Here is a 19861-nt window from a genome sequence, read left to right on the forward strand (position 1 = left end):
AAATCAGCCTTTGTTTTTTAATTTTAAAACTTCCAACCATCTGACACTGAAGAAAAATGCAGATTCACTAATCAAGACTGTAGCAACTTGAGGTAGCTTTGTAGCACAATTAAACTCACTGTAAAAGGCATTTCCTCAGTGCTAGATGTTTACAGGAAGCAAAACAAAGGGAGCTGGAGATTTCTGTTCTTACTTATAGGAAAGATTTTTCTAAGCAAGACGTTTACCATCTAATGCCTTAAAAATATTTTCAGTACTGAGCACAGGCTTGAACAGTATTCTCCTCACGGAGGTTAAGAAACTAATTCTTCACTTTTTACTTTGCTTTGGGAATGATCTTACTGGCACTGAAATTATTGGCATGTAGATATAATGTCAGCAGTGTGGAAGCTCCACCTGATGAAGTAATGATCACTATCATCAGCAGCTTGTTTGAACTTTGTCACATGTAAAATATATTAACATTAAAAGGAGTTTGTAGGAAAAGAAAAGGGTAGTGAGTATGATAATTTAGTAGCTTTCTGCCCTGAGCAAAATGAACTGAAATTGAAACAAAGTGGCTTCCGACCAACTCTCTTACTGAGGAAAACACCCACGAGATTTTATGTCAAAGGCCTGAGTCAGGCCTGAGGACTGTGACAGAGCTGCATGGAAAAAATGGCATCAATGGCTTGCTAAATCTTTGCCTTTAATGATGGCTTGACTTTTAGATTTGACAAGGAAAGGACAAAAGATGTGATGAATTCTTCCTAAGATGGGAAAAAATGAGTCTGACTCCAAATCAGTAAGAATATACCAAGAATATTAGTCTGCTCTGTGGGATGAGGCAGCTCTGCTGAGTGGCTCAACTACTTTGCCAAAGAGAGGGTAAGTAAAGCAGCCCTCACCTATACAGGATGCTGGCAAGGCCCAGTCTATACAGTAGCAAACAAAGTGAAAAGAGAAGGCAGAGGAAAAAGCAAAATTAAACAGAAAGTTTTCTGCTTCTAATTACCTCAGCCTTAAGAAAGCTACACTGGGACACCTGAACACAGGCATTGAAACCTCAGTCAGTGGGAACATACCCTGCAAATGGGAATATAATGTTTAGCCTTTCTGAAACTGTGAGGCTGTTAGGCTACTGCAATTATTATTTTAATAACATGCTTAAAGGAAAGTGCCCAGTCTAGGAGAAAACTGAGAAATGGAGCACACTGCTTTCACTCCTCGAGGCCTCCATCTCAGATTACAGGACACAGTACAGAAATGAAAAAGCATACTCAGCTGTCAGAGGACTACTCTGAATGTTAAGGAAGTAAGAAAAAGGAAATTAAAATGCCTGCTGGTTTTACTGCATCATATTTCACTTTGATACAAGCAAGAGATGTTTTCAAACAGTAATTTTAGAATGTATTATGTAAGAGCTCTTATAATCCAAAAGAGTAAAATGTAAATGTTTGTGTCTGTGCCAATAATTACCCAAGGAAAATTAAACAAAATAAGAAAAAAAGGAAGCATTTTGCTGTCTTAAAGCTGGGTTAAAAGAATAAAAGGACTTGTAATACAAATACAATGTCAATATTTAAATGGATCCCACAAATGAGCACCATACACATTCCAGAAAAAGCTTTACATGCAAGTAATTCATACATTTCACTGTGTGTATTCACTGGCAAATTTATATAATTTCTGAAAGCTGCTCTTTTCAGACAACCCCTTCACACAGCTGCCATCTGACAGAAGAGCACGTAGTTCTTACCTGCAAATCTTTCTTACTCTGTCAACAAAGCTGCACACACTCTCACACTCTTGGATCTTCCTCACACGCATAACTGTAGAGCAGCTCCTGATGGAGCCCTTGGCTGGTGGCCAATAACATGGTAGTTTGCATCTGTCATTGTCAGAAGTCCTGATGGTCTCTTATGTAATTAAAAGTGTTTTTAGAGACTGTCACCCCACGGGGTTTAATTAAGGTTCAGTCCCTAATAGCCAGCAAGTGTAAGATGTATATTTCTATTATAACCTGATCCCTAATTCAGTGGCTTACATGCAAGCAGACGTGCCGTAATGGGCACCTGCAGAAAAGAATCACTGGTAATTTTCTTCTCCAAAGGTCTGGATCACTGCAGATTTTTGTTCCAATATAAAATTCACTAAGTAAAACTTGGCAAACTTGGTAACTCTACCAAAGAAATAGAGTTCCAAATGGAGAGAAGAGAAGAGAATACTTTGAAGCAATAGCAGAAGAGCAGAAATATCTGGACAACTTTTTTTTTTTCAAAGAATCCAAAAAGAAGCAGATAAATAAACTTTAAAACAACACTAACCAGAAAACAGTATCACACCAAGAGAAAGGAGTCATCATTAAGTCCAGACAGCAACCCTTAGACAAACACTGGAATGTATTTTGCATGCACTGCCTGCAGACTTGGCTGTGATGCAGAAGACCACTAGAGCTGTACAAAAAAAGGAGGAGGCACCTGTCCTGGGTCTCACAATCAAAGGGTGCCTGTTCCACCAGCCACTCCTTACACCTGATGTGCCTTGACAGAGCCTTTTACTTCAGCCCTGTGAAGTCTTTGAAACATCATGCTTAGATCAAGGCAACAGTAATCAGGGGATTATTTCATATTCTGTTTACTGCCTTACAGTTATGAGCACAGAGGAACAGAGAAATAAACCCCTCAATTGTCAAGATAAACAACAGATTAAAGAAGAATTTAGATGCTACCTTCAAATATAAAAGAGAATGACTCTACAAAAATCATCTTTATACAATAAACTAATGTGACAAACCAGTCAGCAACTTGCTTGAGAGCTCAATTTCAAAATCCTTGTCCCTATAGCTTAAATGCCTTAGATGGAAATTTGTTCACTCTATTTCCACAGCCTAACTCAGTGAGACCCACTGCAGGGAATGAAGGCAAAACATTCAGAGTTTATATCAAAACTAGGAAGAAACACTGCAGCTCATTTGCTGCTTTTTATTAGTTCTAAAGTTCTCAATTTTAAATCTCCGCATGCTTTTGTCTGTTGGCCTACAACAGAACACTTAGGAAGCATTTCTGTGTTTATAAAAATGTTCTTTCCCCTATTACTTTTGCCTCATCAGTCTTCCAAAGTCTTATTCCCTTAGCAGGAAGTCACACATACACACAGACACTGATCTGTATATAAGTGCCATAAATGCCAGCCCTCAAACATCGGAGAATTTTTCCTTGAGCAAAGAACATGAATCTATCAACCAGAGCCTCTCCTTCCAAAGAGAATGTCAATATTCTGAAGCTTCTGAAAATAGAGATAAATCATCATTCTGAGCATGGAGGAATTTAGAAGTTTAACTAAATAATTACACATTAACCAGGTACACTTAAGAGATACTTGAATTGTTGCACCTAAATCACTTGCATTTAGAATAAGAAGTTTCAGAATAATAATTTTAGAATAAGAAGTTTCAGAGTCCACTAAAACTGGCTGTATTTCCACTGAATATTTTAACAATGCTTGTAGCACAGTTCCTAATGAAATGTTTGGGCACATCATCTTATTACCAGGACAATCTGGAATATTCTGAAAGCCATTTTCATGATGTGATGTGAAACTGGATTTTCCCCAGTGGGAAAATCTAGGTGACATTCCTAAACAGAAGCCACCAATCATGGACAGAAGATGAGACCAAGAAAGGAAAGAGGTCTCTGAGGTGGAGGATTGATTGTTCATGCCCTGAAACTTTTGGAATGTTATCTAACTGTAGCCTCCTAGAGCTCTGAATGGTTACAATCCCTAATCCATCTCTTCCTCAAACACTTATTTTAGTATTTGTCTTTTTGGAAAAGCTAACCTAATGCCAACAGTGCAGACAAGACAGCACAGAAGCTTCTCAGATGTGCTCATGGACTACAACTATTGAATAGAGATGGCCTTGTCAGAACAAGCTACAGGACAAGATTATCAAACTGTGACTAGAAATTCTGTAGCAGGAATTCATAATTACAGAAAAAAGAGAGACTTAGGGAAGTAGAGGTTCTTATTTTCAGCACTGTGACTGTCAAGCAACTGAGAAAATGGCACTTGTCAGAGATGTTGCTACTTCAGGCTCTCACAGCTCTCTACACTGTTTAGTGTATGGCTTAAATTAAGTTTTTCAATGCTGCAAAAAGAATGTGAAATTTTCCTACTTTCTTACCACACAGTAGATTTCTTCAGGTCAGACTGTTTGCAGTAATCACTGTTGTTATCTTTCCTTATATCCAGTTCAGCTGCTCAGTTCCATTACATATAAGGAGCAGCACAGGAAGCACCAAATGTGTATTTCTGTATAAAACAATGTTAGCTCTGAGCCCACTGACAAACTGCTACTCACCAATGAAAAAGAATTCTCCTCTGCTACAAGCACATCATACTCAGAGCTCTGCAGTGTGGCAGAGCAAGGACTGCAAGAACATCACTACAGTCACAAGTACTGCTAAGGTTAGGTGTAGCCCAAGAATAACTCCTCCTGAAATGCCTTCAACTAGAAATCATGAGCATGGCAGAGAACTGAAGATGCTGGGTGGATTAAACAAGACCTGCACTAAGGAGGGACACACCTGAGTCCCTGAATGTGTACTGAGCATCACTGAAATGATACTGAAAATGAAGTATCTCTGCATGTCCCATTAGCTTGTTGACAACCACACACACTGCAACATGCATGGCATTCAAGTGCTCTTCTAATATCTTTATATCAAAACAATGACAACAGAGAACTCCTGAAATTCAAAAGCTCATTCCTAAACTCCTCTGAAATCATTTTGTGTCAGACTTTAAAGACAGAGAAGCCAGCAACTGTGTGTAACAGATAATTCAATAAAATCTGGCACAAAGGGCCAAGAAAATTCATGCAATCAAAAGTCAGACAGGTATGCTTGTAATGACCACACCCAAAATCTCTCTGGGGCAGCTGGGCTGCTTTTCATGGCACTCTGAAGAAGTAAGAAAGGGCAAAAGGAAATGAACAGTATAAACGTGAACAGGATTATTCAGAAAATCAAGGGCTAACCAACATGTAGAACAACAAGCTCCAGAATAAGCCAAGATAAAGAACCTTAGCCTGAGGTCAGATGAGTCTAACACTACATATAAAATCTGTCTCACTGCCCCTTGCCTTTGGGCAAACTGCTGTGTAACAAAAAGGATCATCAGGACTCTGAAATGCTGGCCACCAACTGCTCCAGCCTCACCACAGGGACTCCCAGTCACACATGAAAAGCAGATCCAAGAGCTGGACTTCAATCTGACACAAACAACACCTGCCTTTTACATACAGGTGTCTCTGAATTAAGATATTTTAAACATAAAGAAAGAGACAAGGCATCACATTATTTCCCTCATCCTTTCTTTTCCCCTCCTCACCCTTCTCTCTCTGTTTTTTACCTGGAACTGATCAGACGCACATGTGTTCATCTCTGGTGATACAGGAGGTGTCTGTCCTATTGAAGCTATTTTTTCTGCTGCAGATATTGGTTTCAAAGGTTCCTTGGTAGGTTCTAACATACCCTGAATAAACCAACAAACAAACAAACAATCTAATTAAAAAAAAAAAATTACTTGAACACACAGACACACACATTTACAGACATTTCAAGAACTGCAGCTGCCAAAAACTAGAACTAGGTAGCAGTACTCTCAGCTAAGGGCTTGGGGGTAACCAGGTATCTCTGGGACACCTTCACTGTGTCCAGAGGGGCAGGAGTAGATGGAGCAGGGGAAAATCATCCTGGGTCCTCAGGCCTAAGAAACATTTTAGAGGCAGTAACAGAAACCCAAGTGTTGAGCTGGAGCTTGCTTTCAACCTTCAGTAATGTAATTTAAGCTGGAGAAAACAGTTACTTGATAAGGTGATATCTTCTCCTCCCAATTGTGTGTAGACTATTCCAGAAATATCAAATGACCCCATCACAAAAGTACAAGTGCATTAATTGCATTTCAACAATTAAGTAATCCACAAGAAACAAATCAAATTATCAGTTTTCAGAATGATACCAAGAATGATAATTACTGAGATGGAAATAAATGCATTAAGAAGCATTAAAAAAATAAACTCCCATTTTCAATTTTAAGCAAACATTTCAAATATAGATAGTGTTATGAAAAATGTCTGAAATCTGATATTGAAAAAAACTGAGGGTGAGAAGATCTACAGAAAGGCCCAAGTTTGCACTGAGACATGACAACCACCCGAGAACAGCGAGAAACCCCCAAATAAAAGCATGGGATTTGCAACTACAACATTTTAAACCATTTTCAGCAAGTCCCTTGCCAAGATCAGCTGTCCCACCAATGTTTCTACACCATATTAGGGGAGATTTGAATTCACCCACCAGTTAAATAATTTATTTTGGACAACAGAGAAACACAGAAAGCAATGAGGCAACAGAAAGCAACAAGCCACTTAATTCCTACTATCACTGCTATCCAGCTTATTGTGTGCAAAAGCATATAAAAATTTAGGAGCTAATTAATCAGCAACAACAATCTGTTGCAAAAAATAACTGTGTGTGCTGCAAATATAGTCCTGCTTACAATAAGGAAGAAAACAGCAATATCTCTGAGTTGTTTTAACTATCTGTATCAGAATACCATGTTTATATCCAAAGAAGTGCACGAGTTGACCTTGATGCATCAGAAAACTGTAGAAGTCATTCTGTAAAATTAACCTACTTAATTAAATCAGCCTAATATAAACCAAAGAAAATTATTTTTTTACTATTCCATTTGTGGATGATCATGTGAAAACACAGTGTGTTTGTACGTGTGTATACATATATATGCACTGTTTTTTGAGGAAAAAAGAACATTTATTCTGCTCAGACCAGCAAAAATCACAAACCTTATCTTCTCCCTGTTTTGACCAGATATTTCTTTCACTTAAAATCAAGTATCTGCTCACACACATAATGAAAATTATTTATTTGGTAATTCCTTTCTAGCGTTTCTACTGATGCCTAAGCCATAACTGTACTTACAAAAATACCTTTCAGCACACTTGGTGCTTAATGTTATTTAATATATTTCATTATATGATGTTGTTGGAACTATAACAAAAAAAAAATAATACTTAAAAAAGCTTACCAGTCCTGCTGCATACATGGGTACTATAACAGGCTGCTTCTTGTTGCCTGTAAAGAGCTGATAAAACAACAACAACAAAGAATTTACTTAAGAGCTTCTGTGCCAGTGATGGAAATGTTTTTCAATGCTACATAAATTTCATAAGGTTAGTATCACAGAATAAATACTATGTTAATTATAATACAATGGTTAAAAACTAATGCAATTTTTTGTATTAATAGGGCTCATAAAAGGTTGCCAGGTGGTCTGTCATGAACAACCATGTTCTGTGCAACTATGCAATTAGGAGAAGGCACCCACACAAAACATTTCCACCTGATTCTACAAATAAAACAGCTTCATTATTTAGGAAGGCAGTTTCAGTGGGAGACTCACAATATTTCTTGTGTCGATTCCCAGGGAGCACAAAAGCTTTTTGTTGCTGTGGGAGCCACCCCACTGGTATCTCAGTCCATATGCATCATGGATGTCCTGCAGCTCTGTCCACACGTCCATCACCTCCCTGCACAACCCATCAGAAACCAAGTTATCATTCAGAAAAAACAGCTGAGCAGCCTTGAATATTTATTCTGGTTTTTAGTGCAAGTGACTTATTAAACATTCCAATTAAACCTACGGCCAGGCACAATACCCAGGGGAACTAAAACTGCACAGTGTTCTCAGAACAATTATAGTCCAGACTTCTTACTGGAAAATGATGTCCATGGCAGACAGGACAAAGCCTGCTTAGGCTTATAAATATAGTACTTTATAGCAAGTGTAACTAATAAGACATATTTGGTTAATTCAGAGACATCATTGAAAAGAAGATGATAGGCTGCTGAGTTGCTAAGTGAAGTACTCCTGGTGTATGTAGTCACTGGAAACAAGCATTCTGACAGACAGCTAATTTTCACTCCATGGCTTCTCAAAATGCTTGAAGCATTTTTTAAATTTAAACACCTCATTTTAAATTACTGCCATATGTGGTTCAAGTTCATTTTGTATTTGTTGTGTTGTGGTTTCTTACCCAGTACTTCCCAAGGTCTCCTCAGTTGTTATCTGCTTTTCACCTGCTTCCAACAAATGATTCAAGGAACTTATTTCTTCCTCAATTTCAGCAACAGGCATGGAAGGAAAACAGACTTCAAATATTCGTTCCAGACGACTTAGCAACGTTGTCTATACCAAAGAGAAAATATTTATGTCAAGTTTTGTTAACTGCTATAAAGGTAAGTCCAATATTATAGCAAGATGGAAAACAACTAATGGCTAACATAAGATTACACTTAGCACAAAATATTAACTGTCAGAGGACCATGAGACTCTTTAAATACCAAATACAGGCTTCTAGCTACTAAGAAACAGTAAGGATCTTGCCCTCTCCAAAATGAATTCTTACAGAAGAGCTCAAAGTTCTTCTGCTGGAAATTAGCAGAAAATGTACACAGCAAGATTTATGCTATATAAGGATAATGTCTCAGCAATATAAACAGCCTATATTGGAACTAATGGTTTCCAGACATCTTAATTCCAAAGCATGCACTGGGCCTTGGCAGATGGATCTAACATGAAAAACAAAACAAAAGTCAAAAAACCTCCTGCCCTCAACAAAAACAAAATAATCCCCCCCCCTTTTTTTTTTTTTGACAAGCATGCTATGCTGTCCTCTTTTCAAGTTCTTCCCTTATGTTTCTTTTCTCTTTCATGTTTCCATGTAGACAGGATTTCAACTTCTTGCACCTCAGTCAATTAGTCTTGGACATCAGATGTACTAATAATATGGAATTTTTTTCCCCCAGTTCAACCCATTAAAAACAGGTAAGCATCAAGCTTTTATTATTTATTAAAATTCCCATTGCAAGGTGTGCTGGTAAAAATGAAATTAAAGCCTTTTTAAACCGTTTTTTCCAGAAACACCTGAATCTCTTTCCTTGCTAAGGAAAGGAGGCACAAGCCTGGCATTCAGTGCAGTGTTTCCATCTTTCTAGTTCAGTGTTCCTCAACAACCACTTTCCCAATCCTCTGCTGAAACACAAACAGGGCAGCATCCAGCACCTCCAGCACTTTTCTACTGGGGAAATGGAAAAGAAACAGAGTAGGTGGAAATCCCAGGAGCATCCCATGGCTTGTGCTGTTTTAGCTGTGCCAGCAGAGCCCTCCTGTGGAGATGCAGCATATTCCAGCAGCAATGTTGAATTTACACACACAAGCCTCAAAACAGAGGGGTTTTTGTTACAACTGAGATGGTTTAAAGTTCAGAAAAGCAAGGCTGTAGGAGGAGTTTGCCTATTTTAGTCAGGCCAATCGATACAACTGGGACAAACCTTCATGCAGCCAAATATCTGCTTTACAATTCCAAGAGTTATCTACAGCATTTCTCATTTGAATTTTTAGCTGAAGATTTGCCTTGTCTCTCATCTCAACTGAGCAACTCATTGACCATCAGCAAACATAACAGAGATAAACACATTATCAGAATATCTGGATTCTGTATTGGAGTTGGGATGATGAGTCAGGAATTGGGATCGAGTCTGTCCAGACTATTCTTTCTATTCAGCCACTAACTGCAAAAACCAAGAAAATGAATTGGCTTAGAGCATCAGCTCTTCAGCTTTACTACCTGTGAAAGAAATGCCTGACAGGGACAGCCACCAGGTACAGTCACTCGCAAACCATAATGTAAAAATGTGCAAAGATCTCAATTCAGAGTATACCTGACTCACTTTTTTTTTCTTTTCTTCTTCATTATCTCTCAGGTAAATTCTGGCCATAATGAGCCATGTTCTACAGTATATAATTTTCCTTTTAATCATCTCTCAATGCCCATTCATTCTGCCTATACATTAAGTTGCAATACTTGTAGGCTGTTTTGTGTTTGTTGACAAACAACAAAGAACTAACCAGACTAACTTATATTTTTAGGAAGTAAAATGAAACAGTATTCCAGATTCTAGTCTAATGCTTCAGCACACAAAAGCATCCTCTGCTTCAATTTTAAACCTTAGCTTTGCCTACAATGTATCACTTCCCCTTATCTTACATCAACAGGTGATGCTTACTTCATTTCTGTAATACAGCGAGAGTACATATCCCCAGGGAAAAACAAGAGGCAGATGAATGGCACTGGATCATGGAAACAGCAAGGCATCACATTTCTTGAAAAGGATCAACATTTGAGAACATGCTAGTGACTAAAAATATGCTTGCTTGGGTAATGAAAGAATTAACAGCACATTTCTAAGAACCAAGCAGCATCTCAGTCAGTGTCACATTTCAAATTTGAGTTTAAGAATCGTGCCAAAATTTCAGGAACAGTTTAACTATAGCATTCTTTACACTTCCTGTCATCTTTTCTAAATTTCCAGCAAAGCTTAGTCCTTATTTCTATCCCACAAAGAATGGTTTCCATAGCAAACCAGAGTAATTAATTCTGTATGGGCAAATGGACAAAGGGATGAGTGCACAAACACACATCTCCAGGCAGTGGCAATGGAAGCAGCTGAACTTGTTCTCCTAATTGCTGATGAAATTCTGTGGTCACACCTTCCAGGTATAAAGGGCATCACCAAGATTTTAAAGCTGGTGTAAATGTCCACTGCCTACAAACTTTATTGTTGCATAAATCAGACTGCAAGAAAATACTGTGTATGACCAGAAGTAATGTCATGTCTGTCTCTTCGGGGGGGGGGGGGGGGGAAAAAAAAAAAAAGGCAGAAACCCAAGAATTTTTATCAACTTTTCACGTCACTAAAAGTATGTGATACCTGTTGTTCTCCACGGCCATTTGAGAAGAGTAATTCTTGAAGGCGCTTACAGAAGATGTGAAAAGGCTCCAGCTGCCATTAAACATTAACTGTGATTCTCCAAACAGTTGATAAATAAATAATTTATGTATTTATTCTATAAATGCAAACAAGATTTTGGAAGACACTTAAGATATGTGGTAATCACCACCAGATCAAAACAAAGTATCAGAGATAAATTCTAATCCTGTGGTTATGTTTATTTTAAAAAAAGTTCGCTGTGGCAATTAAACAGAGGGCAAGACCCATCCCTCAGAGCTGAAAACCCAAAGTACCTGGTTTACACAGTATGTTTTTTTCTTCTTCTCCACCACAAGGCCACAGAATCCATTATCTCCTTCAACACAGCAATTCCTCACTGACCACCCAGCACACCAAATCCTGCCCAGCTGCCCCCACATGAACCCAACAGTGACAGGTCACTGCCTTTCTTCAGAGCTATAAAAGGGCAGATCATAAAATTTGCCATAGGAACAACACACTTGAGCCCCACAATAAATAAAACCAGGTAAGAGTTAAATTGTTGAGCATGTTCAGATATTCAGGCTTATGTGAAATGCAATAAAACAAAAAAACATATTAAAGGAGAGAGAAATGAGCCTATGAAAGATCCAAGATGCTGAACATATAAAGTAGGAAAGGAATAAAGTCCATATGGACATGACTGGCTTCTAGTTGGAACTCAGAGGCAGAATGAAAGCCCTCAAAAATGACCAAACAAAGCTCAGGAGCCAAGAAAAGAAAATGATTAACCACTAAGATTTTATTTAACTTAAATCATGAACTCACTGTTCTGCAGAGTGCCTAGCACAGCTTTTTGTGACTATTTTATTAAAATAAAGTAGAGGTTAAATGAGAAACTCCTTTTGCTGGGTTTTTTAATAACCAAACCATATCTTCCAGCAACACATTTGCCTTTGAAGAGCTAAGTCACCATTTACTCTTCTGTCTTCCCCCATGTGTGTGCATGGGATAGGTGTATTTGGGGTTTTTGTTTGGTTGGTTTTATTGCTGGTTTTGGAGTTGTTTGTTTTGTGGTTTTTTTGGGTTTTGGTGGGTTTGGGTTTTTTTTGAGGGGTGGGGGTGTGGGGGGGTGGGTTTGGGGATTTTTTAAGAGCTAAATTTCATGACCATACAGCTAACACAAGGGAACTGAAGAAACCAATTTCAGTGGATGTGACTCACCATGGGGAACACACCAATCAACTTCCTTGGGACCCAAAATTTTCTGGACTCAAGCACTAAACAAAGCTAAATGGTTAACTAAATGCACACAAGCAACCAAATCCTTAATTCTCAATTTAATGTGGACAGTTATTTTTTTTACAGTTTATGGACTGTTTAAGCTCTGAATCCATTTCCTTTTCACATAGTAATAATTTGTTTCTTTGTCTGAAGCAAAGGCAACACTTGAGAGGCAATGGGAGAACAATTTCAGGCAAAAAAACTCCTGAGTAAAGAAGACAAGCAAATCTTAAAAGAACACTAGTTTAACTTCTTGCGTTTCAAATATGATGGCCTGTCTCCATTCCCACCTTAAAAGCAGGTGCCATATATTTCTTAGACGTAAAAAATTGAACTGAAAAATTCATTTTTATTCACACAGGAAATTTATAATGAAAACACTTGTCCTAAACCGAGATTTGCAAGCCAGGAATAGGATGCCACAATAGCCACAAAAAAACCTTCATCAACATAGAATGAGGAATCAGAATTTTTAAAATAATAATTTAAAGAATTAAAGAAGGCAATGTTAGTCCTAAACATCCCAAGCCCACTTTTAAAGAGTAACTATAAAAGTTTTGAGCTCAGCTGTAAAGCAAAGTTGAAAATGTAGTGGCTTAAGAGAAAAAAAAAAAGGTTAAGACTTCTCTGCTCTTTTTACTGCTTGATCTGAGAGAGTTAGAAACTGCAGGAAGTTCAGGCTAGAAATGTGAAGGTGTCTTCTCCTTCCTGCTGGAAGCTTCACCATTTATTCTCCCTCAGCTGAAGAATGCATCAAATATTGCACCTTTCATGCAGGCAAAGAACAATTTAACAGTTATTTTTTGTGACTACATAAAACTCACTGACCATTTTGGTTTGTAACTGTTTGTTATTATCTACTGGTGTTGTACTAACTTTTCAGTCAGACTCTGAGAGCAAGTACAGCAGATGACACTTACGTGTACAAAATGGGAAATAATTTTGTCCTGGTATATATAAATAGTAACACTAAAACAACCCCCTCTCAAACTATTTTCTTTTGTAAGATTCCCCTCAGCCAGTCTGAAAAACAGCAATTATGGGCTACTTTTAATAGTCTGATTTTTACTGTTACTCAGCTGCAAATCCTTCAGAACTGTGCTGTGGACTTAAAACCCCCAAACCTTTCCAGAAAGGTGAATTTACATAACTATTTTACAATACTAATTTAATTTACCTTACTGAACTGAGGGGCTGAAGTCTTTACGGTCATAATTACTTTTTCCCAAAAGGATGATCATTGCCCAAGATAGAGCAGAGACTCCAAATGACAGTGATCCAGGGTTTTCTTTGTCTCGGTGCATATTTGTGGCTCAGTAACTGTGCCTCGCCCACACTGATTAATCTGAAGAGGCAGAGTCTCCAAGTACAGGCTCTCTAATAACTGGAGAACCTTAAAACCCACTTGGAGGACTGTTCACCTTTTCCTTCATCCCTTTTCAGGATCTGTTAACCCTCAGCTGAATCAGATAAGATTTGGCCTTCCAAGCAAGCCCTTCTTGAGCTCCTGTTCCTCTGGAGATGCCCATGCTCCTTGCACACAGGCAGGCACAGCCATATTCCCCACCCACACGATTACCATGGATTATTACTGCTCTTGTGCCTCACTGCTGAATCCTATATATATATATATATATATATATATAATCTTAATGCAGCAGAATAACCCCCTCAGCTGACTAATGTACAGCACTATCTCACAGAAAAAAAGCTGTGCTACTAAGCCTTATATTCATCATAAACATAACTTGGTAGTTTGCAATGTGGTGGCATAAAAGGGATTAATGGGTGTGCAGGTTTGCTCAAGACTTGTTGGATCAACCAGTTCACCCACAGCTACATCCTAAATCTGTTAATGAACACAAAGGCACATCTCTAATGCAAATGCAGGATTCAGACAGCTTGAGACCAAAGGCAAAGAAGAAAAGACCATGATCTTTTTGCCACTACATGTCACTATATAGTTCATTTTTAAGAACTCCCCTCCCCTTAGTTTCATCCTTTATATTGTATATTTTCTAATAAAAACTGGATTAAATAGTTGAATTGAAGCAAAGCCTAATTTTAATTAAAGATTATACCAAATCCACAGCCTTTGAACAGTTTGCCCATGGTACATACATGGTACAATCAAGTTTGCATTCAGAAAGCAAAATATTTTACTGCCATCTCCACATTCAGAATACACAAACTAAGAAATTGAAATGAAAATACACAGAGACCTTCTTAATGGAAACTTGAGCTCCTGATAAATAACTTTGCTTTCATGCTGCATTCTGATGGATGAAAATTGCTGTATACATCATTTCTACATTTAAACAGAAGTGCTGCTGGCTAAGTATTCTTTTCAATTTTCTGCCTTTGCAAAGAATTCCATTAGGATCACTCTGTTTATAAACCATTCAGGATTCTTCCACTACCACATCCCAGTGACTCTCCCAGCCTCACCATCACTGATCAAGTGTATTCAGTATCTTGTAAATGATCCCAGCTCACCTTCAGCCTAAGCTGAGATCTCAATTTTCCCATCTATCTCAAGTGTCTAACACATGCAGCATTTCTGCCTTGCACACAGCCTGCTCCCTTTGGGTTGCTGCAGCAAGTGCTTTTTAGATCTGCCAGCAATACGTTGATGTAAGTGATCCCCTCCTCCCTACTCTTCTTTAGGCTGGGCAATAAAAACTTTCTTCTCTTCCCTCCCACCAGGTTTTTTTTGGTGAAAAACTGTTTTTCTGCCAGTATTTCTGCTTTTGCATCAAACAGCTGCAGAACTAAGTTTAATACATGGCAAACAGAAGATTGGCAACTACTTTAAAATGCCGTATTTGGTGTTTTGACCTCAGTGACACCCTCTGAAATGACAGCAAGGAAGCTGCTCAAAATCTGAGTTTAATTTTACTCAGATTCTGCACTCAGGGTACCAGGACTGTCTGCTGGCTCATGTTGACTCAGTTAATCTCTGTTTCTAACAGCAATTTAGCAAACTGTGGCTCAGTGGATTATAAACAGAATTACTATTTCATCTTAAAATAAGTATTTTTTTAATATAAAAAAGTTTTAACGGATCCTTCCAAAACTTAAAACAATTACAAAATAACTACTGTTTTTAAGAGTTAACTGAAAAACAAATGTAGCAATTGACATTGCATGGCTAAGGAAACTATTGCAGCAGAGAAAACACATCCAGTTCAACTTCCTCTCCAGTTTATTTGTGTACAACATCCTCTCAGCTGTACTTCCTCACTGGCAGAGGAGAGAAAACATCACTTTAGATCCAAACAGTCACAACTGACTGTAGCATAAAGAGAAGGAATGAAAAAACTTGAAGTCTTAAAATTTGCTTTACAATCTGATCAAACTGCTGTATAACTTCATGACAGACTAAGAAAGGAACTTCCAATTTAACTTTTTATCTTTTGTTAAGGCAGACTTGGGGAGGAAAAGCTTAATTTTCCTCTGAGGGTTCTGTTTTTATAAACATTTACATTCAGAAGTGTTTTATATTTGAAACCTATCATAAAATTACAGAAAACTTTAAGTGAAAATAAATACTTGAAACCTTCAGACTATCCCTTAATATTAATTAATTACTAGAAAGAAGTGATTCTTTACTTGAATCATCTCCCCACCGCATTTGTTTCTCAGACTCTGGACAGTCTTTCAAGTGGCAAGAGAAACAATTGAGTTTAACTGCACTAATGACTTTTGTACTCTCTAATTTTATGGGTGAATAGGTAACAATAGATTTGTGCTTTCAACTTAAGAAATGGACCAACACGTTCAGGTGCTAAAGCAAGGTCTTACAAAGACACAAAAATCCGCCTACAGGTTTACTTGGGAACCTTTTTGTTTTGGCTTGTGAAATCCCTGAGGTTTGGAGTGTTAAGTCACTGCACAGAGCAGCAAGCAGGAAGAGTAAGGACCTGAGGCTCACAGCTTTTAACGTGACAAGAAATCAGTGCTAAGTCCCAAAAGCTCCACTCCATTTGCTGATGCTGGCAGAGCTCCAGCTGGCACAACCTCCTGAAAAGCCATTTCACCTGTCACTGGTAGGAAATGGGAAGAGGCAGGGCTGTCACCGAGCAAGGTCCTGAAAGAAAGGACTTACCTCATTTCCTTTCATTGCCAGAGAAGATCCAAACCTTTCAGACACATATTACCACTAACATCCTTTACTGCTGCTGTTGCTGCATGCTTCAAAAAGACAGAGCATACTCCAAACTACTCACATGGAATGATGTTAATAAAAAGAAGCTTTGAAGAAAATTCTAAACTGAAATAATTGTTCTGAATTTTGTAAAAGTGTTAAATGTTTAACAAAAAAAAGTCTTTGTATGAATAGCCACAGATCTCAAAATGACTGTTAAAAAGGCTTAGGAAGTAATTCATTAGGAATTAATGAATACTTAGCAACGAAAGCAGAAAACATAGGAGAAGTGGTAAGAAATAAACAAACCTATTTATTTCCCCCTTCCTGGAAACTTCTAATTAGAAATAGCAGCAGCTTTAACAAATCACCAGTCCTCGGTTTGTGATGTTGCTATACTGTGCAGCTTCCCACAATTAATACCTAACAAAGATTTATTTTTAAAGAACTTTAAGAGTTAACTTCCCAAGAGTTTGAATACCCAATACAGAATTCTACAGCTTGTGTTTTATCATGCTGTCTGCTCTAAGTGAATTACTGCAGCTACTTACAAATCAAATCATCATTTTTAATCAGATTTTGAAAACATTGATAGCGAATGGTGATGGAAAATTTTGGGAATCCCAGCTTCTGGTCAGACCACTCTTTTACAAAAAGGCAGTAAACAATGAAGCAAAAGGAAAAACAATCACAGGCTCTGAAATGTTCATGCTGGCTTATTCCTTTGATCAATTTATGTAAAGGATCACATATAATCATCCAAACAAATTCCTACAAGTTCCAGCATACCCTGCTCGTTTGTCTGTGGGAAGTATCAGCACGGCAAAGATCTGCAAGATCCAAGCACAGCATAATGTCTCACAGAGCACATTAAATCTCTCCTAAAAGGCAAACAAGTACTATTCAAATATTTGTTGTACGCCGAAGCAGGAACCAGAAAGAACTGTATGCACAAGAGCAGAACAAGACTGAGGAAAACCAAACAAAGCCTTACCTGGACTGAAGGTGACAGCTCTTGGGATTGCTTGCTGATAGTCCCTTGGCAAGACGCTAAAGCAACACTGTCAGTCTTGTGTAACACTGGGCCATCACTCCTGGCAGATGAGTCTGTCCTATGTGACTGCCACGTCTCTTTTCTGTGATGAGATTCACCAGCCTGCTCATCTCCAAAGGCAGCCCAAGAGCAGCTGTCTTTTTGTTCATCTTCAAAAGCATTCCAGTCTGTAGCCTGGTTACAACTTGCTGAACTGAAGTCCGCAAAGTCGTCCGAGTCCTGGAAAGCGACACTCTCATCTTGAGGTTTTGGCACTGAATCAAAGTCTCCAAATTCAGTATCATCACCATCCTCTACCTCAGTAGTATGCTGGAAGTCTAGTCCAGAAGTTTTACTGGTAGCATCACATTCTAAAGTGTCAGCAGCCTGATTTAGTTCAGCTTGGTCCAAACTTGCTGGTTGCTGAGAAAAAGTACTCGTGTCCCTGAATTCACCAAACTCCTCGTTAGGTTCGCTAATATGTGCAGGCTGTTCAGAAGTTCTTTCTGAATCTAGAGCATTCCTGAAGGTGGGAGATGCACTGCTGACTGAACCAAAGTCCCCAAACACATCATCATGTTTGTCACTGCAAGCTAAAGCTTCAGTGCTACTCCCACCATTCTTGACATCTTCAGAACCACCCAGCTTTTCTGCTGCAGGATCACAGCTTTGGATCTTATCAACCTCGATGTCTGCTGCTTTTGAAGAATCCTCAGGCCTACTAAAATCTTTGCCATTCTCTATGTGATGTTGTCTTCTCCTCCCACTGTGCTCTCCATTCTCTGTAGTGCATATTGAACTTCCAGTTGTTTGAGACTTACTAGAAATTGCAAATTCCAGTGCTGAGGGACCCTGTTCACAAGTAATTTCTGAAATGCAAACCTCTTCTTCACTATGGGTTACTCTGTTTATTCTGTTGTTCTCCTGAATGCTCACTGAGTCTCTTTCATTAAGAACACTGCATATTGTAGGCCCTGTTCCCTCTAAATGGATGGGGGTTTTGTTTGAGAAGGTAGCAAAATCTGCAACATCTTCACCTGAGCTAGGCATTGAGTTCAAATTCTGCTCAGTACTACGGGTGCTAACAGTTTTCAGTCCCTTTGAGTCACCAACACTGTCTAGATCTTCTGTTCCCTGAGGATTTGCAGGGTCTGATGCTGCAAATCCGTTTGTTAGAATCTCTAGACATGGAAGTTTCTCACCATTACAAGCATCTATTTGCTCATCCTGGCTCTCCACTGTTACACCAGCTCTAACCACATGAGAAGAAAAACCCTCTGATTTTCCAGTGTTGTCTCTTTGTTCCCCCCTTCTGTTTACATCTTCTAAAGCAGTACCTGAAGTTCTAAACTTAGATTTTTCTTTGATAGTACTAGTAGCTGACATATCAGAAAGCTCCTTAGTATGAGTAGGAAGCTCTGCAATGCAGTCTTTATCTTTACCATTTTTAACAGATGTGAAAGTTGCAATGCTAGCTACATTGTCAGAATAATCATGGAGTGGGATGAAATGATTTGTGGGTATAAACTCTTCCTTTGGATGACTGTAGTCCGGAGTATCAAAATCAGCAAAAGCTACGCCAGCAGTGCTCACACCAGAAAATCCTCCAAACTCATCTTCATCATCATCATCAGCTCCATTGTCAAGTGGTGGAGGGGATGAGGAGTACATTCGAATAATGTCTGGTTCCATTGTTTGGTTCTGCTTCAACATTAATGTATTTCTGTACAAGGGAAAAACAGAGCTATATTAGAACTTGGCTGGCTTTTGTGTTCTTACATAGTTCATTTTTACAGTTTCATGCCTCATTTTAAAAGTGTGTATATAGGTCAATGTCTGTATTAGATACCAGAAAGAAACATTCCCCAAACCCATTTGTTTCACAAGTGACAGAGAATCTATTGGGACAGTTCAAGTCCCTTCTAAAACTGCTACATGATCAAACTGTCAGCAGACAGTGCTGAAAAGATCCTCCTGAGCCGTTGTGCAGCACAACGGCATAACTAAATTCAGTTTTAACTCATCAGCTCTCTACCTCCCATCAGCAGCCCTTCACAAAACTGCCAGTGGCCCTGGTCCATGTTTTGCCACACTCCTTTGTGTGCTCAGGTGTGTGACAGGAATTAAACCACTCCATGGGCTATGCCACAACAGCCATACACATAAGGGACCTTCACAGCATCAAAGACTTCAAAAAGTGATTCCATAAGCTCTGAAATTGTGAAGGAGTGGAGGAAGGAACTGCTGTTAAACCACTTGCTAGGATCTTTCTACCAGTCCATGGGTTTCTGTTTGGTTGCTCTGTTCCCTGGATTTCCTACCCACAAAACCTCCAGAGCTGCTGCCACCAGCCTGCTTCTGCCTCAGGAACCAGCTGAGACATGCCACCATGATGCCACCAGTAAAGACTAGACCCAAACACTTCCTCTAAACCTTTTCTCAAAAGGAGAGCTGAGCACAATCATTCATAAAATATTTAAACACAAATCCCTAAACCACAGGGGGAAAAGAAAAAAGAAGAAACTATTCCCATGGCCTAGATAGAAACACATTAAGGAC

The 19861-nt window shown here is 38.7% G+C and overlaps 1 protein-coding gene across 2 annotated transcripts in view; it reads right to left on the reverse strand.

Annotated features, from left to right (window-relative positions):
• Positions 1–19861, reverse strand: part of AFTPH (aftiphilin) — a 41825-nt gene that overhangs the window by 13648 nt on the left and 8316 nt on the right. For both annotated transcript variants that reach the window (XM_083857799.1, XM_083857800.1), the window contains exons 2-6: positions 17264–19025; positions 8102–8253; positions 7468–7594; positions 7093–7149; positions 5395–5517 (exon numbers count right to left, since the gene is read on the reverse strand). In XM_083857799.1, the coding sequence (XP_083713925.1) occupies positions 5395–5517; positions 7093–7149; positions 7468–7594; positions 8102–8253; positions 17264–19015 (2211 nt within the window). In that variant the 5' untranslated portion in view covers positions 19016–19025. The remainder of the gene's footprint in view (positions 1–5394; positions 5518–7092; positions 7150–7467; positions 7595–8101; positions 8254–17263; positions 19026–19861) is intronic.

The sequence above is a fragment of the Zosterops lateralis genome (genome assembly GCF_965231275.1).
Source record: "Zosterops lateralis genome assembly, chromosome: 3".
NCBI classification, from domain to species: domain Eukaryota; kingdom Metazoa; phylum Chordata; class Aves; order Passeriformes; family Zosteropidae; genus Zosterops; species Zosterops lateralis.